The 27,381-nt window shown below is 37.3% G+C and overlaps 1 protein-coding gene across 4 annotated transcripts in view; it reads left to right on the top strand.

Moving 5' to 3' along the window:
- Positions 1 to 27,381, top strand: part of VPS50 (VPS50 subunit of EARP/GARPII complex) — an 88,666-nt gene that overhangs the window by 13,792 nt on the left and 47,493 nt on the right. For all 4 annotated transcript variants that reach the window (XR_013956193.1, XR_013956194.1, XM_080610041.1 and 1 more), the window contains exons 6-16: positions 635 to 705; positions 1,118 to 1,235; positions 1,329 to 1,364; positions 4,697 to 4,779; positions 9,875 to 9,917; positions 12,015 to 12,113; positions 12,385 to 12,525; positions 17,097 to 17,232; positions 23,804 to 23,901; positions 24,763 to 24,857; positions 25,506 to 25,604. Coding sequence is in view for 2 of the 4 variants with exons in the window: in XM_080610041.1 (XP_080466167.1) it covers positions 635 to 705; positions 1,118 to 1,235; positions 1,329 to 1,364; positions 4,697 to 4,779; positions 9,875 to 9,917; positions 12,015 to 12,113; positions 12,385 to 12,525; positions 17,097 to 17,232; positions 23,804 to 23,901; positions 24,763 to 24,857; positions 25,506 to 25,604 (1,019 nt within the window). In the remaining 2 variants the exon portion in view is untranslated. The remainder of the gene's footprint in view (positions 1 to 634; positions 706 to 1,117; positions 1,236 to 1,328; positions 1,365 to 4,696; positions 4,780 to 9,874; positions 9,918 to 12,014; positions 12,114 to 12,384; positions 12,526 to 17,096; positions 17,233 to 23,803; positions 23,902 to 24,762; positions 24,858 to 25,505; positions 25,605 to 27,381) is intronic.

Here is a 27,381-nt window from a genome sequence, read left to right as displayed (position 1 = left end):
CCTAACAAAAGAAACCTTATTAGTTATATTAACATTTTTACTTTTTTTTTAAAGGAGTTTAGATTATGCTAGGCACTTCATGAAGTCAAAATCAAGCTAAAGTGAGGTCACCTGTGCTGAAGAGTTTTCAGTTAAAATTCAACAGGATACAATTAACATTCATTGTGAAGTGACATCTGTTAAATTGGTAGAACGCAAGTGCTTCTAAAGAAGAAAATGCTGTGTGAAACATGATTTTTTGTTGTTGTTATGTGGTTTCTTTTTCGTTGTTTTGCTGCTGTCTCGCATATTAATGTAGATTAAATGCTGTGCTTCTGTACCTGAAGCTTTGATCATTCTGCTGTGTTGCATTAATAATATATAGATTTGTGGTCTGCATGTAAATGTAGAGGGTCCTACTGCAATGAAAAAATGGATTTCAATGTCTTTCTTCAAAAGGGAATTGTATTTTATAAGATTGTTTAATGTTACATTCTAGTGGTTAGCATATATAAAATGATGCAAACAAGTATTATATAAAATAACTCTACAAAGTCATTATAACATCTCAAGAGAAATGTGCTAATTACTAGTCTTTGCTGGTGTGTAGCAAACTTTAACTTGTATATTTATCTAACCTGTTGTCTCTCTGTAGGAACTTGAACGTGTCACATCATTGCAGACTGGCCTTCAATTAGCAGCTGTTATTTGCACAAATGGAAGAAGGTATCTTGCTTAAGTAATGGCAGAGATTGAAAGGGGGAAAAAGTATTTAAGAAATCTGTAAACCCAGAAAGTTTGTTTGCTGATGATATTTCCTATTTAGGTGCTGAATGGAATTAGTTAAAGATATTGAAAAATACCAGCTTTCTCTCTAGGAGCTCTGACTTTTTCTGTTGGGAGCTCTCTTTAAAACAGGAACCTTTACAGATACACCATGGATCCTCAGACAAGTTCTGCAGACAGGAAAACGTAGCTTCTTAGTAGTTTATTGGCATTGTCTCAATTTCTGGATTTCCCTGACAGTGCTGACAATCTTATTTTCTAGCGTATAGTCTGACGGACATGTTAGAATTTATTAGAAATCAGTTTTATTTTATGTATAGTTGAAGATTGTGTTCATTTTTAATTCTTGCAGACACCTGAATATAGCGAAGGAAGGCTTCACACAAACTAGTTTGGGGCTTCTTGCAAATCAAAGAAAGCGACAGTTGCTTATTGGACTGCTAAAGTCTCTGAGAACGATAAAAACACTGGTATGTACATTTGTTTTTCTTCAACAGCAAAATATTTTCTTCATTGCTGTGTAGTTATCACACTTTTTTTTATTTTATTTTTTTTATTTTTAGCAAAGAACTGATGTACGCTTGAGTGAGATGTTGGAGGTAAGTCCCTGACGGACTATTATAATTCTAAGTCTACTTTTGCCAGTCATCTAAATTTTGTCCCTTCTTTCCTTTCTCTTGCAAACAGGCTATGGGTGCGCGCATGTGCTGCAATTATATTTTAATTCTTTTTTTAAACGCTGTGGGAAATGTTTCGTATCAAATTAGATAGCCTCTGTGCCAGTGGGGAGTATTTTCTGTCAAAAACTCAATCCTGCATTTAGATCTGGGCACTGAGACTTGAATTAGTTCAGGAAGAGTGCTGTGAAGTCTTCACACCCCTCCCTACCCTCAACATACACTTCTTTTCTGGCCCTAACTTGATATTTGGAAGAAAAAAGAAGGTAAGATTTAGCTGATTGTTGATATGCTCTGTTTGGATAAAGTCCTTAGAATCATAGAATCATAGAATAGTTAGGGTTGGAAAGGACCTTAAGATCATGTAGTTCCAACCACCCTGCCATGGGCAGGGACACCCCACACTAAACCATGCCACCCAAGGCCTCATCCAACCTGGCCTTGAACACCGCCAAGGATGGAACATTCACAACCTCCCTGGGCAACCCATTCCAGTGCCTCACCACCCTCTCAGTAAAGAATTTCTTCCTTAGATCCAATCTAAACTTCCCCTGTTTAAGTTTGGACCCGTTACCCTTTGTCCTGTCACTACAGTCCCTGATGAAGAGTCCCTCCCCAGCATCCTTACAGGCCCCCCTTCAGATACTGGAAGGCTGCTATGAGGTCTCCACGCAGCCTTCTCTTCTCCAGGCTGAACAGCCCCAACTTTCTCAGCCTGTCTTCATACGGGAGGTGCTCCAGTCCCCTGATCATCCTCGTGGCCCTCCTCTGGACTTGTTCCAACAGTTCCATGTCCTTTTTATGTTGAGGACACCAGAACTGCACACAATACTCCAAGTGAGGTCTCACGAGAGCAGAGTAGAGGGGCAGGATCACCTCCTTCGACCTGCTGGTCACGCTCCTTTTGATGCAGCCCAGGATACAGTTGGCTTTCTGGGCTGCGAGCGCACACTGAAGCCAGCTCATGTTCATTTTCTCATCGACCAACACCCCCAAGTCCTTCTCTGCAGGGCTGCTCTGAATCTCTTCTCTGCCCAACCTGTAGCTGTGCCTGGGATTGCTCTGACCCAGGTGTAGGACCTTGCACTTGGCATGGTTAAACTTCATCAGGTTGGCATCAGCCCACCTCACAAGCGTGTCGAGGTCCCTCTGGATGGCATCCCTTACATCCGGCATATCAACCGAACCACACAGCTTGGTGTCATCAGCAAACTTGCTGAGGGTGCACTCAATCCCAGTGTCCATGTCACCGACAAAGATGTTGAACAAGACCGGTCCCAACACCGATCCCTTAGGGACACCACTCGTTACCGATCTCCAGCCGGACATCGAGCCATTGACCACAACTCTTTGCGTGCGGCCATCCAGCCAGTTCTTTATCCACCGAGTGGTCCACCCACCACCACTGGTATATTCCTGTACAAATTTATATATGGGCTAACTACTTAGTATTTTATTTGCAAGTATAGTAGCTTCTCTCCTTATTCATTGGGTTACCTTTTAATAGATGTAGAAAACATGGCAGCATGCAGGCACTGAAAATCCTACTTATACAAACTGCCTAAAAATGCAGTAGATACTGCAGAAAGTGAAAATAAGATCTTGTCTTAAGGTGATTAATGTATGAAAGACAGCTTCAGGGTTTTATGGGCAACTATATTTTAAGCATGTAGTGTAACAATTTTGACTTGCTAGTTTGCCAAATATTTACAGCTAATCCTGGATGGACCATCATTATGATCATTCATTCTTAATACATTTGGTAATTGAGTCTTAATAATTGTAACACTCAGGATTCTTTGAGTTTAATTCCACCTTGGGTAATACACCTTGTCTCACCACACTTTCTTGTTCTTTACCAAGGAAGAATGTATTAATTTACAGGCTGTATAAACATTGTCTTTTGCTCAGTAAGCCCTGTACAATGATGAGCTTTTCATTTCTGTGCTGTATTTTGTTGCACAGCAAATGAACTCTTCACTGTCTAATGGTAGAAGTTGTTTTGAGACAGAGGAGTGGGTGTTGCATTCACACACAGACCCTAATGACTGATTATCGTAATTTGCCAGTTATTTTTAAACATGAATGGCTGGAACCACTGTTTCTGTTCTCAGTGTCTGCTCTCAGTAAGGTATTCCAGATATTGGTCAATTTACTGTCTTTACTCCAAGAAGAAGTTAGCTGCTTGGAATGTGCATGGCCACTATTAGTAGCCATTCACAGAGGAACATTTAGATAGGGTTCCCAGTTAAAAAGAAGACTAGACTTTTTCACCAGAAGCAGAAGTGAACTGCTTCTGTAATATATTAGCAATGTTATGTTATGTAAGCAGGCTTTCTGATTTGAGCTCCGTTAGACTTAATGGAGCATGTACCAGGTTTCCAATGGAGAAAGATGCAAGAGCTGCAAATGCAGCAATCATTTTAGACCAGTGTACTGGTCTGTTTTCATCTAATGGATAATGCATGTGGCTTCTTTTGTGGTTTTAGTTTAACTTGATCTGCATTTGAATGCTGCTGATAAACAAAATTTAATTTCAGAAACTCCTTTATGATAATAGTTGAGTATAAATTGCCCCTGCATTTTTACTCTTCAGTCAGTGGCTTCAGAATTCCAGTAGCAGCTTTGAATTTGAGCTCTCTGAAGTACATAATACAGCCAATGTAGTTAGGACAAAAAAGGGAATCTCTTAGCTATTCAAAAGGGTTTTCCTTCCTCCAAGACCATTTCTGGCCTCATATCTAATAGAATACAAAAGTAGTAGTTATGCTTAAGGCACTGCCCGTGTTCTGTTGGCAAGATCCTCGACTTTTACATTGTTGTATGTTTTTGTTTCGGTTTTCTTCTGGCATCTTCATGTACTTCGTGATTGATCCTGATTGATCCAATAGATCATATTGTATTAACAAAAGTTTGAAAGTTAACTGGGAAGATGTTAGTTGTTTTGTAATAAAAACTTTCTGAGATGTTTTGTATGAATGCGTTAGGAAACAAAACAGTAAGTAATTTGCATAAGGTAATGTAATACATTGTGTTTTCAGGTGTTGCTAACATGTTGTCTGTTTCTAATTCTAAACTGCTTGCACATTAAGTTTTGCAATAGACCCTTATTCATTTCCTTTAACTTTACTGTATAGATGTAAGAGGCAAAATATTTTGTTCTTAATGTTTATACATAAGCATGCAAGCAAAAGTGGGTATTGAAGCGTTTGCTTCAAAAGCCAAATTAGCTTTCCATTGTATTTTATCCTAAGGAAGAGGACTATCCAGGAGCTATTCAGCTGTGCTTGGAATGCCAGAAAGCTGCCAGCACTTTCAAACACTACAGTTGTATAAGGTAAGGTGACATTGTACTGCTTTCACCTTCTTGTATGCTTTTATTTGTAAAATCATAGAATCACAGACAGTTTGAGTTGGAAGGAACCTCAAAGATCCTCTGATTCCAGCCTCCCTGCTATAGGCAGGGACGCCTTCCACTAGCCCAGGTTGCTCAAGGCCCCATCCAGCCTGGCCTTGAACACTTCCGGGGAGAGGGCATGTAAGTGAAGTGAAACAGTGATCATTAATTCTCATTCTCTAAAGCAGCTTTGATTGAAAATGTAATTTTCTGCTTAGAAAAGTATACCTGAAGCATATATAAAAGCATAAGCATCCTCAGTGGTTTCCCCCTTTCTGACCCACTACTAACTGGCCTTCACAATAATAACACTGTATAATCTATGTTTGGACTATGTCATTGTTTTGTAACTGTTGTAGTATGTTGGCAGGTATAGTTTCAACTAAGACTGAATTATAACTGTGCTACAACCTGCAGCCTTGAGATACCTGAGCTATTTTTTAATAAGAAAGTTTATATTCTGAAATTAATTCACCTACAGCAAGATGGCTTTTTGGAGGATAACTTACCCAGATTGTTGGCAGTGAAGTTAGCAAGTGCAGAGCTTCATGCTGTCATGGAGAAATTGCTTTTGGAACTGAACTAAATTGAGTGTCTGCAGTCCCTAGCATAGAAGGACTTGATGTTACCATTGCTTTTCAGAAAGAATAAAAAAAACCAATGAACCAAACAAAAAAGGTAAACATTAAGTTCAAAGTCATAATAGATATGACAATAAAGGAATCGAGTAAATTTTGACGTTTCCTCCATGAAGATCATTAAATTAAATTTTTTTTTTTTTGTGTTATTTTAAATTAGGATTTTAAACTTGCAGGCAAAATTCTGACATCGTTTGATCTCCTGTGAGAATGCTCTGTGACTTAGGGCCAAAATCTATGAAAGCACATGCCTCCCTCTGTCCTCTAAATTGTGCTTTGTTGCAACTTCAGAGTAATTACCCATAATCCTCGATTTTAGTTTAGGATCTGGTTTTGATCTATAGTTGATTCAGGATCCGAAGATGCACCAAAAAAGTGTGTGAAGTTACAAATTGTACCTGTAAATAAGCCCCTCTCTTCTGAAGTCAGATTTGAAAGCTGCTTTTTGCTTTCTTTTTAGTTCCATGAAACTTGTTTACGGATATAAAATGACTGTACAGGCAAAATTTGCCTACATATATTAAAATTTTGAATCCCTTCCTTATATAATAGTAAATGAAAACTATTCTTTATTTATTTGAATGAGGAGAAATGACTGTGATTTCCTTCAGTCCTTGACAATTTAGTTGTTTAGAAGCAAGATGACTTCTGATCAACTTTTGCTCTGCTCAACTATTCTGTAGAGAGGTGGGTCCAGCAGTCTTCCATACCTGTGTCTCATCTATATTGTTCAGTAAGCTCTCCTTAGTATTTATTGCTCTTTCAGAGGCTCTGTGGTTCCAAACATAAATCTGATTTAATCTGCATATCTGCTGCTCCTTTTTCTTCTAGAAATTAGCAACGTTTATTCACCTGGAAAAGGCAGCTTGATTTCTTTGAATCTTGTAGTTCTCATCTGTAAAACCTTGGTCTTTCAAGGTTTAGGTTAAATTACACCATTTCTTTGAGTTAAATTCTGTTTTGTGTAAATGATATGAAAGCTTCTGTTTAATGTTGAATAACTTCAAGCTTTTATTGCAGCTCCAAAGTTTATCTCCACTTACACTATGTCCAGTATAACAAAATTTGAAACATAAACTAATAGTTCATGTTTTTGCCATTTGGAATATGTAACTGCAAAAATCATATATTTTAAATCTGATAACATACTGACAAGATACGTGACGAACACCTGTGAGGATTTACTTTCTTGTTACACTCAATATCCTTGCATACAAGAAGACAGTTTCTTGAAAGAAAGGATGGTGACAGAAAAGCCTCAGCCTTGCTTCTTTATTCTGAGTTTTTTGAGCTTGTTTTTGTGTGCATTGGGAGAGCAGAAGGAATGCAAATCTCAGCCCCAGTGCTTACATTTCATTCTCTGTGCACTGTTTTGCTTGCAGAAGTCTCAGAGAATATTTATTGTATGGAATAATGTCTGCCTAGCAGCGTATTTGGCAAAATTAATAAATCTTTTGCATTTCTGTTTAGGATTGCAGTAAAAACCAGGTAGCTGAAAAAAAAAAAAAAAAAGAGATGTAGTAGCTTTTATAACATGTACTTGTATGAGGCATTGCCTCTGTATCTTACCATGAAGTTTTCAGAATATCCTTTTGTATTGCCCACTGTCCACACGACAAGAATCAGTGCCTTCCTTTGTACAATAGTTCTTCACATTTTTCTTGGAGATGGTGATGGATAGAAATTGGGTGTAGCTCTTAAACAGCGGGGATTTAAAACCTTCCTATGAAGCACATAATGTTTTTATTTTGGTATATTCATAATCTGAAGAGACAAACACTCCAGCCTCCCTGCAAAGACTTGTTTCTCGGAGCGGCTGCTCATCCTCCTTTGAAATGATAGTCTGGATATCTATGGTTTCTGTTCTCCATTATTTTCTTCCTAGGGAATGCTTATATTATGTGATTAATTCTTGTTTAAAAATATAAATCAAAGTCTTTTGCCTTTGATCAGTTCTGATGTGAGAAGACTCCCTTGAGAAATCTATAGAAAATGCATTGTCAAATAATAGGATAACTCTGTCTATTGCATTTGGGTCAAGATGTTACTTCTGTTAATTGCAGTAATAAGCCTTCTAAAAATGTGCTCATTTAGATTTGTATGGATGTGGATAAAAATAAAGAGACTTCTAATACAATTTTTATTGATGATATTAATGCCTTGAATAAAATTCTCAATTACGGTAAATGGGCTTTCATAACAATCATGTAGCCATTATGTCCAAGCACTACCTTTATAGTTCTGCCTTAGAAAATACAGGCAGATTTAGCTGGACACTACATTTTTTGATCAAAGTAACTTTTCTTGGAAAATTTTGTGTTTACACTTTCTTTTCCTGAATTAGTCAGCATAAATGTGAGCTGTGTTCTAGCAAAGACCTCCATATATCACTGCTTGGTTGCATAAATAAACAATGAATGTGTGTATTTGAAATTGGTACTTGAATTTGAAATTGGTCCTTGTTTGAATGGGAAGACAGTGCTGAGGAGTTGCATTAAATAGTAGGGGTAGGAAACATCTGGCAGTTTTACCTTGGTTGTGTTTCATGTGGAACAAGATCTTCTGTATTCCTTCCCATCCTCGTCTCCCAAAAGAAAAGAAATGTACACCATTCAGTAACGGCCCTGATCTTGGAGCGTTTGCTGGGAATGGTCTCATGAGGGCTCAGAATCCTGGGCTAACCAAGTCTCCTGTCATCAGCTGACTGCAAGCTGAGGCCTGAATGGCATTCAGAATAGTGAAAACAAGGAGCTAGTTTTTGTGAGGATCTCTGCTGGTATACAGGTGAAATTAGTCAAATGTGATCACCTGCGGTAACCAAAAAATGGTTTCTGGAGCCCAGGAAATTTTTCAGCCCTACATTGGAAGTAGTTGAGCAAGTTTTTCATATGTGTGAGCATGTGCATTCCCTGGCTGAGGTGAAAAATCCATGTGTGTTTCTGATTTAATTAGGAGAGGTGAAGAAATTTGGCCAGCAGGCAGAATTAGGGCACTGGCACCAGCATTTTATGACATTTGTTTGAGAGGAATCATAGCCTTATGTTTATGTGCTATCTGCTACCATAAGTCTTGTTGAATTATCATAGGACCTGCAGTGGTACAATTGCTTAATTAGTTCAGCGTGTGCAAAGGCTACCTGTGTGTTGCATCATTTTTTACTAATGTCAGCAGCTTCTGTATTTTAGACCAGTTAATTTCAACATGTAAACCAACTATATGCGTATATGCAGGGTGTGATGGTCTATGCTGTATACAGTTCTAAAACCTGAAAAAAGGAGTGATTCTGTGCACAGCGCAAGGTTCTTACTCTTGCCCTAATGTCTTCTTGCTGGCCAGAAGAACTGGAGTAACAGGAAATGCTTATAAACTCCAGCAGCAGATTTACTAACATTAAATTGTTACAGAGGCTTTTCTGTTTGAAGCCTTGTTGCATGTGTAGAAACAACAAAGAAAACATTGGCTACTCAATTCAGTGTTTAATGCCAGCTGTTTCTGATGTGTTTGTTTTGTTTTGTTTCTTTTTTTTTTGTATATAAACCTTTCTTTGGAGGGTGTTGTATTCAGGGTATCTAACAGAACTGAAAAAGGAGAGATGATGGGCATATCATTTTAGTGGAGAGAACTAGAAAGGAAAGCTTTTGATAGTTGATAGTTAATGTAGGCCCCTTAAGAAAAGATTTAAAGTAAGTGGTGTAAAATCAGGTATGGTGATTATCCCATGAAAACTCTGTGCTTTCCATGCTTGAAGAGAATATCTTGCCTGTTTTTTGGTTGGTTTGCCCTTGCCGAACACAAACACAGTAGTCATACTTTGTGTCTTATTTTTCTGGCTGGTGTTCTTAAATTTTTAAAGCTGATTGTTGGAAAGGAGCAGTTGTGCCTTTCTTTGTCCTAAATAGTTTCTCTTATGGTAGCTATTTTTGTTAATCTTTCTATACGAAATAAAGCTCAGCGAAGTGAAATGATGGTCTTAAAAAGTCTTTCTGAGTGTTTCTGTAGGGGGTTCCTGAGCATCAAATGAAAGTTACTTTCCCATAGTTTGCAAAGATTTGACAGCCCTGACCTTTCTGGATATGTTCTGCTGTAGACCACAGTGCCAAATCAAAACATTTACAGCAAGAGTTTCTTTGAAGGTTGGGAATATTGTTGAATGCAAAAGGTATTTTAATGTGAAGTGTTAGGAGCACTGCAAATGCCTGCAGCAAATGCCTTTCAGTAAAAACAAGAGTTGTATGATGTTAGACTGACACAGTAACAGCAGGTTAATGATTTATGATAGATTACTATATTGTGGCTGCATAGTGGGCAAATGTGTTTTTTGGGAAAAAGAAACTTGGTGTGAAATTTTAGTAAGATAAGTAGTTTTATTTTAAACATTTTTTTTCTTTCATTACTAGTGAGTTGAATTCAAAACTGCAAGACACCTTGGAACAAATAGAGGTAAGAATAAATATATTGATGTTCAGCAACTGTTAGTATATAATCTGTAGGTATTAGAGGTTTCTAGTATGATGTTGTTAGCAACTACAGAACATGCACATTTCTTTCAAATACTGTCTTTGGAAAGCTATAGTCATTGCTATTCATGTGGAGTTTTGTGCTACAATCAACCTAAATGCTGTATAATGTGTTATTAAACTTATGAGCCTAGCTCAGTAATTGTGCCCACTGTAAGTGGTAAAGCAGTAACATAAAATAGGCACATAACATTTGAAGAATTTTAGAGCAAATTCTGCTACTACTAAAATCTGGTAAAATATGCCATGTTGGTGACAAAATCATTTGACGACTACCTTAATGATCATATTCAAGATTTTTATTACTTGTGAATTTATAGAAATATCTTATTTTCTACTAATTTACGTCTGTGCGTATGGGAGAAATGTAAGTCATTCTGAGGCTTATAGAGTGTTCTCTTTATATACATGCTCTAATGAATATAGACTCATATTCTGCTAATTAATATTCTAATAATTAGTCTTCTGAATAGTTGGGGGCTTCAGCTTAAGTCCATTCCTTTTTTTCTTTTCTTTCCCTTTCCTTGTAATTTAGGTTTTAACATTTGACTTTGCTTTTGTATTCTGTTACAAATAAAATGCAAAGTGATATAGTGGAAGGAGCCATTGAAAAATATAGCTCAAAAGATTTATGTGCTCTGAGTTTAGGAGCTCTGCTCATGGCCAATTTGATAGCCCTGTTTCTCCCTTTGTACAGCTGTTCTGCATGAAGTAAAAGAAGGTTTACTATTATTTTTTTAATCAATATATGACTGAAATTCAGATTGTTGAGTAACCTTTTAAAGGAGTTTTTTAGCTTTAGGTTACTTGTCCTTTTACCATTTTGCTTAGGAAAAAAACTCACAGGTTTTGATTGTATTCTCGTGTCCTTTTTTGTGCTTAAAGAAAGTACTGAACCACTTAAACAACACAGTAACACTCCCCTCTCCTCACCCCAACTGCAACAGCTCGCCCCCCCAATATCTAGGATTAAAATCCATAAATATTTTGTGACTTATGAAATAATTAATGAAAATTTTCAAGTGGAGTAAGCAGAAGTGATAGAGGCAAACGCACCATCTCCTCTGGTTTCTATTTGCAAGAGCAAAGCTGCACTGCAAGATTATTAAACAATAAGATTTGAAATGGCTTTAGTGACTAGCAAGGAGAAAAAAATACCTGCTAGCTGTCTATATTATCATATATTGTTGTGTCTGCTTTTTCATGCATTTTTGATTAAAAATAACTAGAATTAGGCTGTGTATCTCTGAATATATTTTGGTGTCTGAGAATTGTGCTCTTAGGTTACATGGTCAAATTCTTGAAAGCTTTATTAGTTACTCATTAAGTATATGATCCCATTTTAGTGTTTTTTTCATTCAGCGCACATAATAGAGGAACTTCATTTATTGCAAAGCTGTTCAGTGTGCTCAGACACAGCTCTGATGGCAGAACTAGTAATTGTGTATATGTGCTTGCTTTTTTTTTTCTCCTTTAGTACTGATCATTGTGCTGGTATAGTACTCTATAAATTACTTATTTCACAATGAACTTTAAAGTCAGGTAGTGTTTATTCCATTTAACAGATGGCAGTGAGAGAGTTGAAAAGTCTGTAATTGAATTGCTTGTGCTGAAACACCAGGGGAGTATTTTCTTCTTTCTCTGCAGATCTGGGTTTTTCTTAGGAGTGGAATAGACAAAGTTAGAAATCCCAGCTCTCCCATAGTGGGGTGCTAGCCTTTTGCAAAATAAACGTCACTTCAGAGAAGCAGTGTAGTTTTTAGTGTGCTTGTTCTTGGAAATGGTAGAACTGTTTGGCTCACAGAAATACAAGACTGAAGTACTTTAGGTTGCAAGAAGTAACATTTGAGCACGTCATAATAGCCCAGTAGTGTACAATCTTGGGTATTTTACAAGCATAATTATCAGATTGTTTAAATAAACATGTTTTCTTCGCTTGCTGTTGTTTAAGTAATGTATTACTTGCCCAGTTTTTATTAAATGTTTAATAGATTTCTTTTTCTTCTCTTGATTTATATAGGAACAATTGGATGTAGCACTCTCCAAAATATGCAAGAACTTTGATATCAGTCACTATACAAAGGTTCAGCAAGCTTACAGGCTACTTGGAAAAACACAGGTTAGTACTTATCTCCTGAGTAAGACGCATGGTGAGTTATAGAGGGAGGATGAGAGGGGAAAATGATTTTACTGGTAATATCTGAACTCTTTTATGTTACCATGCTGTAATATTATTTAGTCTTAGATATTTTTGAGACAAGGATTGGAGGCCATGTTTATAATCTCCTGTGTTCAGTGCTCAAAAAGACTTGCATTAAAAGATGATGGCATATGGCAAATTTAATTTTACTATTTAATTTTGTTATTCCTTTTTTTTTTTTTTTTTCCAGACAGCAATGGACCAGTTACACATGCACTTCACTCAAGCCATTCACAACACTGTGTTTCAAGTAGTCCTTGGATATGTGGAGCTGTGTGCAGGAAACACAGACACCAAGTTCCAGAAGTTACAGTATAAAGACCTTTGTACAGTATGTATTTCTTGAATATACGTATAATTTTTAATCTATTGTAAGTGTACTTTATGTAAGTAGGGACTCAGTTATTAAAGTAACTCTGCAGCTACTATAGTTTCTTAATACAACTCATAGGCTAATTGAGAGATTGGATATTCACAACTTAATGCTGATTTTGATTGCATTAGATCTTAGCTCTTTGGAGTTAGTGTACATGCCATCTCAATAAATGTAAAGAAGTAAATATTAGGATCCAAACAGGAGAATAACATTCCACAACCACCATGTCTTCAGTGTAATATGCTAGTTAACGAAATCACTATTAGCTTTTAACTTTATTCCAGGGTGTTTTGTCAGTATTCTCAATTTTTATAATACTTCATTTCAGTGAGGATTATTGTAAAGATACCAGCTGAGTTGAAGTCTTCTAATTACTCCTAACTTTGTATCAGATTCATTGCACTTTTGGTATCAAGATAAGGGACAGATGTAATACTGAGATACAAAAGCCCGATGATAGGCAGATCATGGAATAACCGTATGTTTTCCTCTAGTATAGATTTTAGATGCCATTTCTTGCATGTCTATTTTGTTGTTTGTTTTTTTTTTTAAAGATGATGTTAGAATGAATTACTCTGAGTAGTACTTTTAGTTCACTCTTTAATTCTTTTACTTGTTATTTTACTGTTATATCCTGAGAAATGTTATTAAACTTTAGTGGTGGGCAGGGAGAGTATGAGATATTTTAGGTGGCTGTAACATTGATTTAAAATGTAAAATGATATTTCTATCTTAAATGGTCTTTAAAATGTTTCTTTCAAGTCACAGGCTAAGCCCTTACCATACTTCATCAACATAAGGACCCACTTCATCAGTTGCAATTTATTAAATCAAACTACAGTCACAAAGAGATTAAAGTTTATATTTTGATCCTTTTTCTTCTTCTTCACTTCTCAAGTCTCCTGGGATTGTGCAACTTCAACTAGTAAACAACACATCTGCATTGAAAGCCATTTCATTTTAAAGAGTTGTTCCTTTGATGGGCAAAGTGGATTATGAAAAATAATTTATTGGGAGTAATTGACACAAGTAGTAATGAACAGAATGAGTAATAAGGTTCCAGATAGGTGATGTTTGCACTTCACTGGAATACATTCTTGTTGAAGAAAGCCAGCAAACCCTGATCGCTGTTCTCTGACTGCAGCCCTTTCATGTTTCTGCATTAAGTCTTCAGAGGGTGGTTTTGTTTTCATTTCTTAGTTTCTAATGCACTTTTCTGTTTTTTTTCTTTATATTTCTATATGCCTTCCAGTTTATTTATCTTCTTTGCTAATGTTTATGATATACTAAGTCCATTTATTGGCACTTACAGGCAATAGTATTGGCTCCTCCTGACATCTTCAAAACTATGGATTGTTTGCTGCTGTTGATCCTTTACAGTGCAGAGGGACCTCTCAGGTCACTGGAAATATAGCATTTTGTAGTACACAGAAAGAGAGTGGCTTTAATTCCGTGGTTACAAATTACCTCATTATTTCTGTTTGGTTTTCCTTTGCCAAGACCCTCGTGAGATGATTCTGTAGTTGTGTGAGCCTCCAATAGCTGGAGTCTGGCAGTCTGTATAAAAAAATGAATACTCAGACTTCGGGACTACCACGTACTATGAATGCTGCTGTAACTTCCTTGAAGTATGCTGATTTTTTTCTTTTTAATATTTCATTACTCTCTTGGTAACAATTGTGTATTTAGGGACAGGCTGCAGATGTGAATTTTTGGTCTCTGTTGCGGACCATGCTGTTCAGTGTTAGTTGTGACCTGTTGCAGTGCATTTGTGAAATCAGAGTGCTGAATAGGCAGGACTATCACAGCAGTTCCATTTCTAACTTCCCATAGAAAAAATACCAACAGATTTTAACCTCCTGCATTCCATTGTCAGGTATTAATTTGTTAAAGACTAAAATATGAGCCTTCTTTCTCTATGTCTAGTTCCAGTGAGAACCCTCTTCAATCTGTCTAAACTGTTAAGACAGGATGCTCTTAACGTATAAGTGGTTATGGAGTACTCACTCTAATTAAACAATGGAAGTAATATAAAATTAGTGTTCCTTTTGGGGCAGATCTCCTGTTGTGTGTTTCTAAAAGTCTTTCTAAATGAAATCATTCAGCTCATTTCCATTTTTCTGGGGGAATACATTGAGTTTTTTCTTTGGTTTATTTTTTTGTTTATTTCTTTTCTGGAAGTTAGGTACTGCATTTTATAATAATGTGGTGGGGTTTCTTTTGAGTGTGTGTGTGTGTTTCGGTGTTTTTTTTAAGAATAATATTTTCAGTAATTCTCAGGTATTTATGTAGGTTATGTGCCTGTGCACTCTAAGTCACTGTCTCCTTGTTGAGGATTTCTTTTCCTAGCAACATGCCATGCTATAACTCTTGCATCCTTTCACTTTTGAATACTCTAGAGCAGGGGAGAGTTCAGCTGCTTCATCTTCAAGTTTTGATTTTCTTTCTTCTAATATAAGTTCAGAGAAATTCAGTTATTTCCTTAGTCTAAATGGAAATAACTTGTTAAATACCAAGCAATCCTTTCATCGTGGCTACCTGGAAGCCAATATGTCTCTTCCAGTATAGTGATCTGCACAACCAAAGTTTGATTTTTATACCTACTAAACCCCTGAAATACAGTTAGAGTAACATTGCCTGATGAGTTGAAAGAGAAAATTGTTGAAACAGCAGTTGAAATGGTAGGACAGCTGTTTAAATGCTAAACTTATTACCCTATTCTGTTCCATTGTCAGCAAAGATCTGTTTTACCTGAGATTAAAATGTCTCAAAAATGCTGTCTCTAATGTATATCAACTCTCTAATTAAAGGGTGTGTTAGAAAAAAGTAGTGTTCTCAATTGTTACTTTTCTGTACCAACAACTTGACCTTTTTTCTGTTTTTGTTAATTTGTCCAGGGTATCTGATTTATATTCCTAAGGCAGTTCTGATTTGATAGGGAACAGAACCATAATAATGATTCATTAAAAAAAAAAGGGCAAGCAAACTGAAAAGACATATTAATGTGCTGCCCCCAGATACTTTTGCTAGTGACATCTATTAATGTTGAAGAATAGTTTTTTAGAGTTCTTAATTATAAGCAGAGTGTAGGAGAATATGGCTTGGGTGGTATATGCTACTGACAGGATCATTATTTAAGCTTAGGAAGCCAGAGAACATGATTAAATAGAAAATAAAGGCATGCGGTTTATAATTTTTTTAACCTGAAAGCTGAAAAATAGGAGGGATGTAAGTGATACGTCTGCATTTGCAAAGAAATCTGTCCAGTCTAATGTTATTCTCCACCAAATGTACTAGTCAAGCTTACTAAAGTTTTATTGCCATTTGTTGCTCAGGAAGGACATTCAGTGTTTAGATCACTGCAGGTAACATCATTGGATGAGGATGCAGTTCAGAGAGAATTGATTGCTTTGATTAGGGTTTGCTCTCCAGAGAATCTATGGTTGATAATTTTGGTGGCAATGTGGGCATCGCTGTTGCAGAAGCTGTTACGGTTTTTAAAGAGTTTTGTTGTAACTCTAATGCCAGAGCTTTTGTATCATTTTGGATATTCATTTTTGGAGTAGTAAGTAGTACCACATGATAAAAGCTAACTAGCCTTGCAGAAGTCAAACGTGGGTGCTGAAGTAGCAGTGGGAAATTATGAACTGTTTTCTACTACAGTGTTAGTTTGAAGTTCCAGACTTCTCTGAGAACCTTTAAATAACAATGTAATTGAAATCACATTTGTGCAGCTGGACTTTGCCCTTGTTTATAAACTGTGAGGCTGTGATTCTTCACGGGAGGTGAGATGAGGGTGACTTACCATTGCCACTCAGATAAGAAATATATTTTATGGTCTTTTTTTCACCCAGCAAACCCCTTTCTCAAATTCATCCCTTTACCTGACAACCTCATCACAGATATTTCTACTGCATATCTATCTCTCTGATATGTAATGAATATCTAAATTACAGTTGGCTCTTTGGAGCAGGGTGGATGTGGGGGGTAGGACAGCTGCCATCTAAGTTTGTTTGTTTATTTTAAAACTGAATTATTTACACAGCATTCAATCCAATGAGGCACCAAGCAGGATGGCTGCTATGTACTACTGAAGTACAAGTATATATACCATGGAACTGATGCAGTGTCTGCATGTCACAGGGGTGTCTGCATTCTTCTTTGATAGTAAGAGGTGCTCAAAATTAGACAGTGTGGTGTTACTTCTGTGTCTACCTTGCTGTTCCTTAAATTTAAGATGTGGTTGCCAGGTAGGCCTATTGGAAAAGAAAAAAGAGATTAAAAAAAAGTTGCTAACAAACTTTGCACTTTTAGACAGCATTTGATCAGTTGACTAAAATCAGGCATTCATCATCTCTCAGATACTGTTGAAAAGGAAACTGATTATGTCAGGCACCTCAGTTGTATGATTATCGAAGTTTTTGTTCGGGTTTTTTTTGTTTGTTTTGTTTTGTTGGGTTTGTTTTTTTTTTGCAAAACAAGAATACAGTTGTTAAGTTTCACAACATTATTTTGTTTTTCTGTAGCATATTACGTCAGATAGCTACATTCCGTGCCTTGCTGATCTCTGTAAAGCCCTCTGGGAAGTCATGCTCAGTTACTACCGAACGATGCAGTGGCATGAGAGTCATGACAAAGATGAGGTAGCAGCTGTGTCATCTGGTAAGAAACTGTTCTGGAGGTGAAACTTACAATAATTGAAATAACTTTTCTTGTTGTGAGTTGTTACTTTGTGTGTCAGTACCTTTGTGGTCTTGACTCAGTGCCTTCCACATTATTGCTTATAATGTGCAGTAAGGACTTAAATACTCGCTGGATTTTTGTAGTCTTCAGTGTAAGGTTAATTTTTTTCTGAATATATGTATGCGACATTATCGCAGATATAAACAGTTTTATTTTAAACACTGCTTATTGATGAGTGGAAGTCAGGTGTGGTAGATGACTACAAAATCTGGTAATTTTTTCACTTTAATATAGAACCAAAGTAAAATTTCAGATTTTTTGATCAATGTTGAAATTTTCACTGCGTATTAAGCTTAGTAGATTAGGATACTGGATTGTGTACTAGGAAAGGTAACTGAAAAAACAGGAAATGACTCTGCTGTAAATCCGTTGTGATTTTTAGGAATCACAGGTTTTTTAGTGAATCTGTTATAAGTTGCTGTCACAATTTCCTTGATACCCTTACAGGAAAAGGCAAATATCTCATCTTAGAGTATAATTTTGGTTTCTTTTATTACTGTTCTAGTTGATGTTTTTAGGACAGGAGCACAAAACCTTCATCTGTTGTCTGCTGAAGTCTTCCTCAGTACATTTTGCTGGACATACTTTAGATTAATATAAAATGTTTGAAGATTTTATTTCCCCACTAACCCAAGATGCTTGTGGCTGGCAGAGAGCAGAGTGTGAAATTTATAGTATTAAAATTTATGCAAAACTCCCATTTATTTGAATCAGATAGGTTTCTTATTGAAAAGGTTTCTGCCAAAGGATGAAGGCTGTGGGATTGCTGCTGAAGTTATTCATCCTTGCCTGATTTGCATAAAACTTGTACCCTTTATGTTAGATGATAAGAAGAAAGGGGAAAAGATAAGAAAAAAGGGAAAACAATTGGAAATAGAAGTAAAGAATAGATCCTGGAACACTGTGCTTCCTACAATGTGTTGAAATCCAACATTTCTTTCACAATCAGATTTATTACAGAGCTTCAGTCTTAAAAAGAATCTAATTTATGCTCATTAACACTGTCTTCCTACTTTAAATTTGAAAAATCAATGGAAGTATTTTCTTCAGTGTCCTTCCCATATTGTGTGGAATCTTAAAAAAAAAAAAAAAAATTGATTTGTTGAAACTTATTTCAGATGAAGCTTTTTATAGGTATATCAGAATTAAAATTCAGAGTGGAAATACTTGATTTTAAGGTGCACCATATGAAGGAAGATTCTGAGGTTTTGAGTGGATTGCTTATTCTCAGTAATATTTATTTTTAAATTTAAAATAATTTCAGATAATTGCATTTCATTCTCTTCATAATGATGTGATCTTTGTATGTGTAAAATAAAGCAGGTATGATAAAGAGTTTATTGCATGAAAACACTATCAGAGTAGACTACTTAATCAGCTCCTGATGTAATTTTAAAAATAGGTCCCTTTGGTCTGGTTACATGTGATATCCTGAAGAAAGAAAATCATTTGCACTGCAAAGTCATTTAAAGGAACCATTAAGCCTAGTAAAGTGGTTTATTCAGACACATAAGTAGTTTTAAATGTATTGCTTTTTAAATGCATGCCAGCGTGTTTTGGTATGTTTATTACTACTCCAATAAATCTTCTGTCACTCATTTTTTAAGTTTCTGGAAATGTGGCTTAGCTGTAATATACAACCAGAATATATTTGAGCTACTGAATAATTTTTTCAAATGCCTCAGCAATGATAAAACACACAAAAGGGAATTTCATGAGTATAATTTAATTTCAGAGGGACTATAAATATCTGCCAGATGTCTGTTTTTTATAAAAGTCATTGCTTATGCTGTAATAATTATTAAACCTGTACGTGGAGGTCTCATTTTATATTTATCAATTTAATAGCTTTTTAAAGCCAAAGAGCAGAATTCCTATAGAAAGGCAGGTATTTCAGAAGGAAGCATGGATGCAGTTCAGAAGATTATGCTAAAATTGTTCTCTCAATTAAACCCCAGTATTTTTCTTTCATTGTGCCAGTTAACGTTAGCAACTTAGTACCTTAAACGGGGCAAGGGACTCTTGATCTTAGGGCACAGACCCAGGTGTAGGTGTGAGAAGCTGGGCCTAGATGTGAGTTAGATAGTTCTCTCTGTTCTAGTAGTGAAGCTTATCCAAAAGAAGTCCTGCATGGATTAAGAAAAGGAGGTTGCACTTCATCTAGATCGTGTGTTGTGTATTTGTGATTATTAATGCCTGTTACAGATGTTAAAATGTACTTTACATAATTGCTTTTCTCCATTTCTGAGGAAAGGGGTGTGCTTGCTTTATATTGTTAAATATTCTGCTTATTTGTGTTCTGTTTTTTTTTTTTTTCCCCTAGAATTGAGTTCAGAATTTGCAGTTGTTCTTTCAGATATAGTGTGGACTGGTGTTTGGGGATTACTGTTATTTAACTTAAATAATAACTAAATAGACACAGATAATTATCTCTAGATATAAATGTAATCCTAGAAATTTTTAAAGCATGAGACAGATTTTAGTACCTTTCATGAAACAGGAAATACTAACGAGATTAGTTTGCTGAAATGTTATAACAGAGTAGCAGTAAATCACAGTGAAATAAATTGATAATTTTATGAATCATCAATAATAACACTTAACTAATTGCTCTAATATATTGTTGGGAAGATATAACTAAGTGTTCATACGTAGGACTTGTTTAGTCATACTGAAGATAAAATCAGTGAACTAAAAGTATCAACTCCATAGCATGAAATGAATTCTATGTCACATGTAATGAGCTGCTACTTAGTCTGATTTTGGCATTCGTATCTAAACCAGCAAATTACTGTGGTATGCGTTTTCATCCGTGAAAATAAATGGTTTACTGTAAAATTTTCTATCGCACTGTTGGTCGTGGTCAAAGCATTGTTTCTGTTTGTAGTGTAGAATCAAATTAAAAAATGAGTTTTCAAGGACCTGTGCAGGTCATTTTGTCTTCCCTGCTTAAAGCAAAGTGAACTTAAAAGTTGCATTGGTTTGTGTGAGGCCCTGTCTGGTTCAACTGGGTTTTCACATACCATAAAATTTACTGTAATGTTAATGTAATTCACGTGCACTCCTCAGACACGAACTTAACAGAAGAGCTGAAACTGAGCAGGAAAATGATCACTATAGCTTTTAAGCTTCTGATTTCACAAGTGTAATTGTAGTGCTAGAAGTTTGTAACAACTGCAATAGCTGGAATAGATTCAATAAAAAGCAAGAAGAAAATTATGCAAGATGTGAATTTCATTTCAATTTTCAAAACTTTCCATTTATAATACTGCATAAATTCTCTGAAGACCTGCTTGGTGTTCAAAGAATGGAGAAGGTAGAGGACAGTGATTTGATTGATTTCTTTGTTTTTTTTTTTTGTCTCTGCTGAGCAAGGATTGAACAGAACCTTTTGTTGTGGCTGAAGGGCTGCCTTTATGACTTTTGGAGAAATACTGAGAAACCTGAAACATTACTGTATTTAAATAAGGCATCCAGAAGAATAACTTCTTATTTTTATGTGAAATTATGAGTATTTATCTATTTTGCGACCTAATCCTAATTGTTCAGCCTGATTCTCAAGGAAATTATCCTAAATTCTTACGTTTGCACTGGTGAAATCGGTGCAGTTCATTCAAAGACTGGAAACAAGACCTGTTAGTGTGACTGGCCATAAACCAGGAACACCAGGAGATTGCCAGAGACAACACTGCATGGATTTTTATTGAGCACTAGCATCCGTATGACTCTGCAACCATTCCTTCATAAATGGCAGTTCATGAAGACAAGGGCTATGGTCTTTACTTGAGAATAGTTCAAAGGTTTAGATGATTTGTTTAGGCTTGGCTTCACTCTGCAGAAGTACAGAAGAGAGGAGGTGGTAGAAACTCCTAAAGAGCGTGCAATTGCTAAGATAGCTGGCTTTGTTTACTTGTACAGTCAGAGAAAGGATACAAATCTGCTTAGTGTTTCTCTAGTTGAATTATTATTTCTGTTTATATTTTGTTTAATATTCCATGATAAATCACTTTTGACAATGCACTTGTGTTGTTAACAAAAAATTTTTGGCCCTGTCAAACGGACTTCTTTGTGGTTCTGGAGTTTTTCTTAGTAGATGGCAAAATTAGAAGTTATTTTTCTTCCCAGTAGCTGATGCAGTGCTGTTTTGGGTTTAGTCTGAGAACAATGCCGATAACACACCGATGTTGTTGTTGCTAAGTAATGCTTACCCTGATCAAGGACTTACCAGTTTCTCGTGCTCTGCCAGTGAGGAGGGGCATAAGGTTATAATTTCGTTGTTCTTTGTAGTACTGGTTTATGATACGACAGAATCGCTGGTCGCGAAACTGATTTGGTATGTGTGCTCAGCAGGCGTCACCTCTGTACTTCGGGAGCCATCTAGAGGGAACTATTAATAATTACACCTTTTGCCATTTCGCCGCCGCGGATGGGGATTGGAGGTAAAGGGGGGAAGGAATAAGCGAGCGGCTGCCTGGTACTTAGTAGCTGGCTAGGATTTAAACTACAATAACATTAAAAATTGCTGCTGTCTCTGAGGAAAACCAGGAGGCTTTCTGGAAAAAAATATGAAGCTTAGTAATTAAGAACTGCAAAGGTCAGTCTGGGTTAGCTCTCACAGTGGTCCTGGTACCACATTACCATCTAAGGAACACTGTTGTAACAGGGATTCAGTTTGCAGGTGACAATTTTGCCCTTGCTAGTTTTGAGTGACCATGTAAAATCCTGTCCCTGCATTGGTGATATCGGCTCATGAATGAACAGCTTCTGGAGATGCACCTGAACCATCTGTCAGCATCACACAGATTAAGAGTGGAATGTGTTTCACAGCCTTTGTGCTGTCTCCCTGGGTAGAAGCTGTGTGTAATCCCTCTGAGGCAGTTTGGTCCATGGCCTTGTATTGCTTCTGAATTCCTTGTTAATGCTAGGAAGATTTCCTCCTCGCTCCACCCCCCCTCCCCCCCCCCCCCCCAATGTGTTCCACAAGTTAGGGCTGATCAAGACACTACTGCTAGTCACTGAGAATTACTCTTTGTTTTACTTTCCTGTGTGCATTGTAGCACTGATGCACCTATCTGGTCCTGAAGCCAACAGGTTAAAAAACAACCTAAGCCAAGAATGTTAGACATGCCCTTTTTCTCTCCAGGTAGGCCCAAATTATAGATAGGGACTGTTTTTTTCTCATGATATCATTAGCAACTGCTTTAATTTATTTGTTTATTTAGTTTTCTCCAAGTCCCTGTCTGGTTTCCTGGAGTATCTGGGCTTTGTACTGCCTGTTCCTGTGACTCACAGGCAGCTGTGGGGAGACTTCCTCACGTGTGCAAAATGAGAGCCTGGGCCTCTGGGAAGGTTTTGAGAGGAAATTTTGGGATCAGGAGTAAGGGAAAGAGATGGGTTTGAGTTGGGAGCCTATGTGTGCTGGGATTCTAAAGACATTCTTGATTCTTCAGCAACCACTTGAATGATAGGGTGGAAGGAGGACTGTATGATCTGTAATATTCTGGTGTAATATTTTATGTGAATCTTTATCTTTCATATGAAATCACTAGATGGTTTGGGCTTTAAAGGACATGCATAGTTTTTCTTCTTGACAAAAACAGCAGAGTTTTCTTATCATGGGGGAAGTTTGTATGTGTAGTCTGGATAAGGCAGAGCTCTCCTGTGGTCAGTCATTGGCTGTGAAGCAAATTGTGTGACAGTGGGCCATGACAGACTGCAAGCATCACCACAACTGTATGCTCACAGACTATGTGTAGAAATGTTACCTTCTCCTTTTTTAAAATGAAAATAAAGAATATTTCCTCTGTGGGGAGAGAAAGGGCCACATACGGAAGTTTACCGTGCATTACAGTGCTTCCTTGGGAAGTGGTTCACCACTCTGGGAACGAAGGTTTTGGAATTAGATAATTGGGAGGAGTGAAAACCACCTAATTATATAATTGACATTATTTCATGCGTAAGCACAGATTAGTATGAGAGGGGAAAAAAAGAAAAGCACATACTATGTTGTTTGCATAGCTCATGGGAAGGGTTTCAGTATTTTTCCTCCTGTTGCAGACAGAATTTACTGGGGCAGAAAGTTAAAAATCTTCCTTTTGAAATTTTCAAGTTCATGGTTCTTGTCTACAAAGGTAGAATATCTTAGAGAATCTTGTTGTAGAGGATGAGCAGTGCTCACTTCAGCATTCAGCTTTATCGTTTGTGTTTGAAATACCATTATCTGTTGCTCTCTTTTTTTCTTTTTTTATTTTTATTAAATGGGGTATCTCATTTACATAAAAGTGATCAGAAGCACTTCTGGTCTGCATTTGCATGTGCTATTTATATTGGCTTTATTTATTTCCTTTCAAAAGTGTAGGGCATTGCAGCTCTCTTGGATTTTGCATAATGGATGATAGGATAATAGCTAAGGCAGAAGTTTCATTAGGGGTAGAAAAGTAGGATACATTTCAAGGCTTTTGGAAATATCTACAATACCTTTTACCTTCAGTTTCAGATGGTGGCAATGTGGTTGGAACAGAAGAGAACAGTTTTGACCGCAGCTATGTAAAAAAGAAATTGGAACATGGGCTTTCACGAATATGGCAGGTACGTTTTGGGGGTTTTGGGCAGTGTTTTTTTTTGTGCCCGTCTCTCTTTTCCCCCCATAATATTTGTCTCCCTGCCTCCCCCATATACAGTTGTATTTATAAAATATAAGTATAGATATTGCATACAAATATATATAAATATATAACATATAAATATATATTTATATAAATATACAGTTATATTTATACTGATTTCTTAAAGAAACCTCTGCAGGGATTTTTATTTTTATGTTATTTGATTTGAGCTAAATATATCAAACCAATGGAAATATGATTTCCATGGCTCAGTTACTACGTAGTCTCTATGCTTACAAACTCAGTCAGGATGCCAAAACATAGTAACAGAATTTTCAGCCTGATTCCACTTCTCCCAACCTGCGTGCTGCCTCACAGTCTATTTTCTTCTAATGGGCTTTTCTCTGCTAGCACAGTCATACTGCTTTATGTTTCTGGTATAACCATAGGTGTGGAGAACCTGAAGTCTTGTGAACCTGCCTGGTTTCACAGTATTCCTCCTCTGACTGCTGGATCAGTTTGATGTTCAGTGGGACCTCAAATGTATGATGAAAAAGCTGTAAACATGGCTGAATTGTAATCTAGAGCTCTGTTTTTGTTTTTGCAGTGAAAACAAAGCCTTTAGGATTGACCTCATGTTCAGAGTGTTAAAGAAACTGTTTATAATAATATTTTAGAAGATCAATGAGAAATCTTTCGCGTTGCAGAAAAATACAATTCTACTCTAAATGTCAAGAAGTTATAAGTGCAGACAAACAAAAAAGTGCTGATAAACCAGGCATCTGAGCCTTCACCTTTTGTCTTTAATGTACTAACTATACAAAAACTTGCTTGTGTTTTGTAGGATGTTCAACTGAAAGTGAAAACTTATCTTCTGGGAACAGATCTGTCTAACTTCAAATATGACGACTTCATATTTGTACTCGATGTTATCAGCAGGTATACTGATGTGGTCATAAGAGCACTCAATACATGTGCACAAACTTGAACTCTGATAAGTCAGCACAGTTAATTAAGGCAGATATTTAAATTCTGATGCCAATTTTATTCACATTTACTGATAGTTTGAAGAGCACTTCTTTTTATGGGAGTTTATTAGGATGTCTTTGGGAGGAGTAACATAAGTTGCTTTGCTGCTCAAGTAGTGCTTAAGTGTGATATGATTTCAGTATTGTGCATATCTGATAATTTTGATGGTGCTAAAAGCTTTTAAAGGGGTTCTGTCGTGAGAGATAAAATACTGTGGTACTGCTAACCTGTACAGTATTACAACCTTCTGTTTATATTTTTATCATAATAAAATGATGGATTCAGATTGTGAGCTGTACAGCTTTCCCAGCATAATGAGATCTCAAAAGATGTTTATTTTGCTTGTGGCTCTTTGTGTGTATGGGACGTTATGGTAGGATTTGGAGGCAAATGAGACATGGACTTTTGTGGAATGAATTAAGTGTTTGCAACTTAACATTGGTGCTCTGCTTCTAAGGAGAGAGGTGTATGCTCATGGTAATGGTTGAGACTTGTAATTCACATTGAAACAGCAGTATTAATAAATAAACATTTCTAAGCTTTGTTTTATTGTTATAGGCTGATGCAAGTTGGAGAAGAATTTTGTGGCAGTAAGTCTGAAGTTTTGCAAGAATCTATCAGAAAACAAAGTGTTAACTATTTCAAAACATACCACAGGTGAGACTACTAAGTGTGCACTGAATGAATCTAGTGGCATCTTTGTTGTTGTTGGTTTTAATTTTCAATGCTTTCCAAAGGAATTCCATTGCATAATGTTCCTGCACTGAGGTTAGCAGATTGTAGAATGTTTCATGATGAGAATAGGGCTCTGAATCTGGAAAAAGGGGAGAGAGTGGAGAAGCCTTTGCTTCCACTATGGTTGTGGAAAACTCTAGTTCTGCAGCAGGTAGGCCAAATAAAAATAAAAAACTTCTTATGTAAAATTTTAGTATTTTTTTCAGGCTACCTCTTAAGCTGTCTTCTGGGATCCTGAGGATGAATGCCTCTGAAGTCCATACTTCCTACCAAAATTGTTACTGGTTTTTCTATACCATTACGTATAACGAGCAATCATAGAATAGCTAAGGTTGGAAAGGACCTTAAGATCATACAGTTCCAGCCCCCCTGCCGTGGGCAGAGACATGTGGGGCTATGAAACTTTTTTTCAATACACAGTGTCGTGGTTTAAGCCCAGGCCATAAATCAGAACCACGAAGTCCACTTCCCCCCCCCACCTTTCTTCCCTCTGCTCCTGGAGGGACGGGGAGGAGAATCAAAAGAATGCAGCTCCCACGGGTTGAGATAAGAACAGTTTAATAACTAAGGTATAACACAAATCACTGCTGCTACCACTAATAGTAATAATGATAAAGGAAATAACAAGCAAGAGAATACAACCGCTCACCAACCGGTACCTCACCCCCACCCTGCCATCATCCAGCCCTTCCGGGCCACTCTCTGTTCTACCTCCTGGGCATGACGTGCTGTGGTATGGAATACCTCTTTGGCTAGTTTGGGTCAGGCGTCCTGTCCCTGCTTCCTCCTGGCTTCTCCTCCTCCCTGGCAGAGCAGGAGACTCACAAAGTCCTTGGTCAGGGTAAACATTCTGACCCACAACTGAAAACATCAGCTTTATCAGTATTATTCCCAGGTCGAAAGTCAAAACACAGCACTGCACCAGTAGAAAAAATGACTGCTACTGCTAAACCAGGACAGTATCCACCCCTTATTCCATACCATTCATGTCATGCTCAGATCCCACATTTTCAATATACCATCACTTGTAACAGTCTTTCAGAGCAGGAGAGGCCCATTGCAAAGTCCACCCCTCGATCATGAGTCCATCTCTATGTTGCATCTCTGCCCTGACGGCCTGAAGTGTCATGGGGCCATCAGGCTCAAAATAATTCACCCTCCCCTGCAGCAGTCTCTGCAACTTGTCGGGGACTCCACACAGCTGCCTTCCATCTCCGATGCTTCCAAAGCACTGGAGGGGCCCAGTGGATTAGATACTCGCCCATACTGTCCCACACACCGTGACACTCATGACTGTCCAGCCTTGGGGAAAACCTCTCGGTCCCCCTGTATTGTCTAAACCCAGATAAGACCCAAACCTGACTCTGCTTAACTCTCGGGATCAGACAAAATGGTGGTGGGTAGAACACACTCTGTGTGTGTGCCAACATGCTGATCCCCATCACAATCAGCAGGCAGGTCCCAAGGGTACCCAAAGGCCATTCAAAACTCTCAAATGATGCTGCTGTACTTGTCACTGGGGCTGTAGCTGCTGTGCTTGAAGGCTTTCTCACCACCAGCTTCTCTTTTTCCGAGTCCAGATCTTCCTCCTCTGCCTTGCTGGGAAGCGCTGCGGGGTCTCCTGCATCCTCCTGGGGCTCAGGCTCGCGGGGCTCGGCAGACGGCTGCTGGGGGATGCTCTCTGCCGCCGCGGGGCTGG

Source organism: Psittacula echo (assembly GCF_963264785.1).
Source record: "Psittacula echo genome assembly, chromosome: 2".
NCBI classification, from domain to species: domain Eukaryota; kingdom Metazoa; phylum Chordata; class Aves; order Psittaciformes; family Psittacidae; genus Psittacula; species Psittacula echo.
Note: the sequence above shows the minus strand (reverse complement) of the source record. Positions and strands in the feature narration are given on the sequence as shown.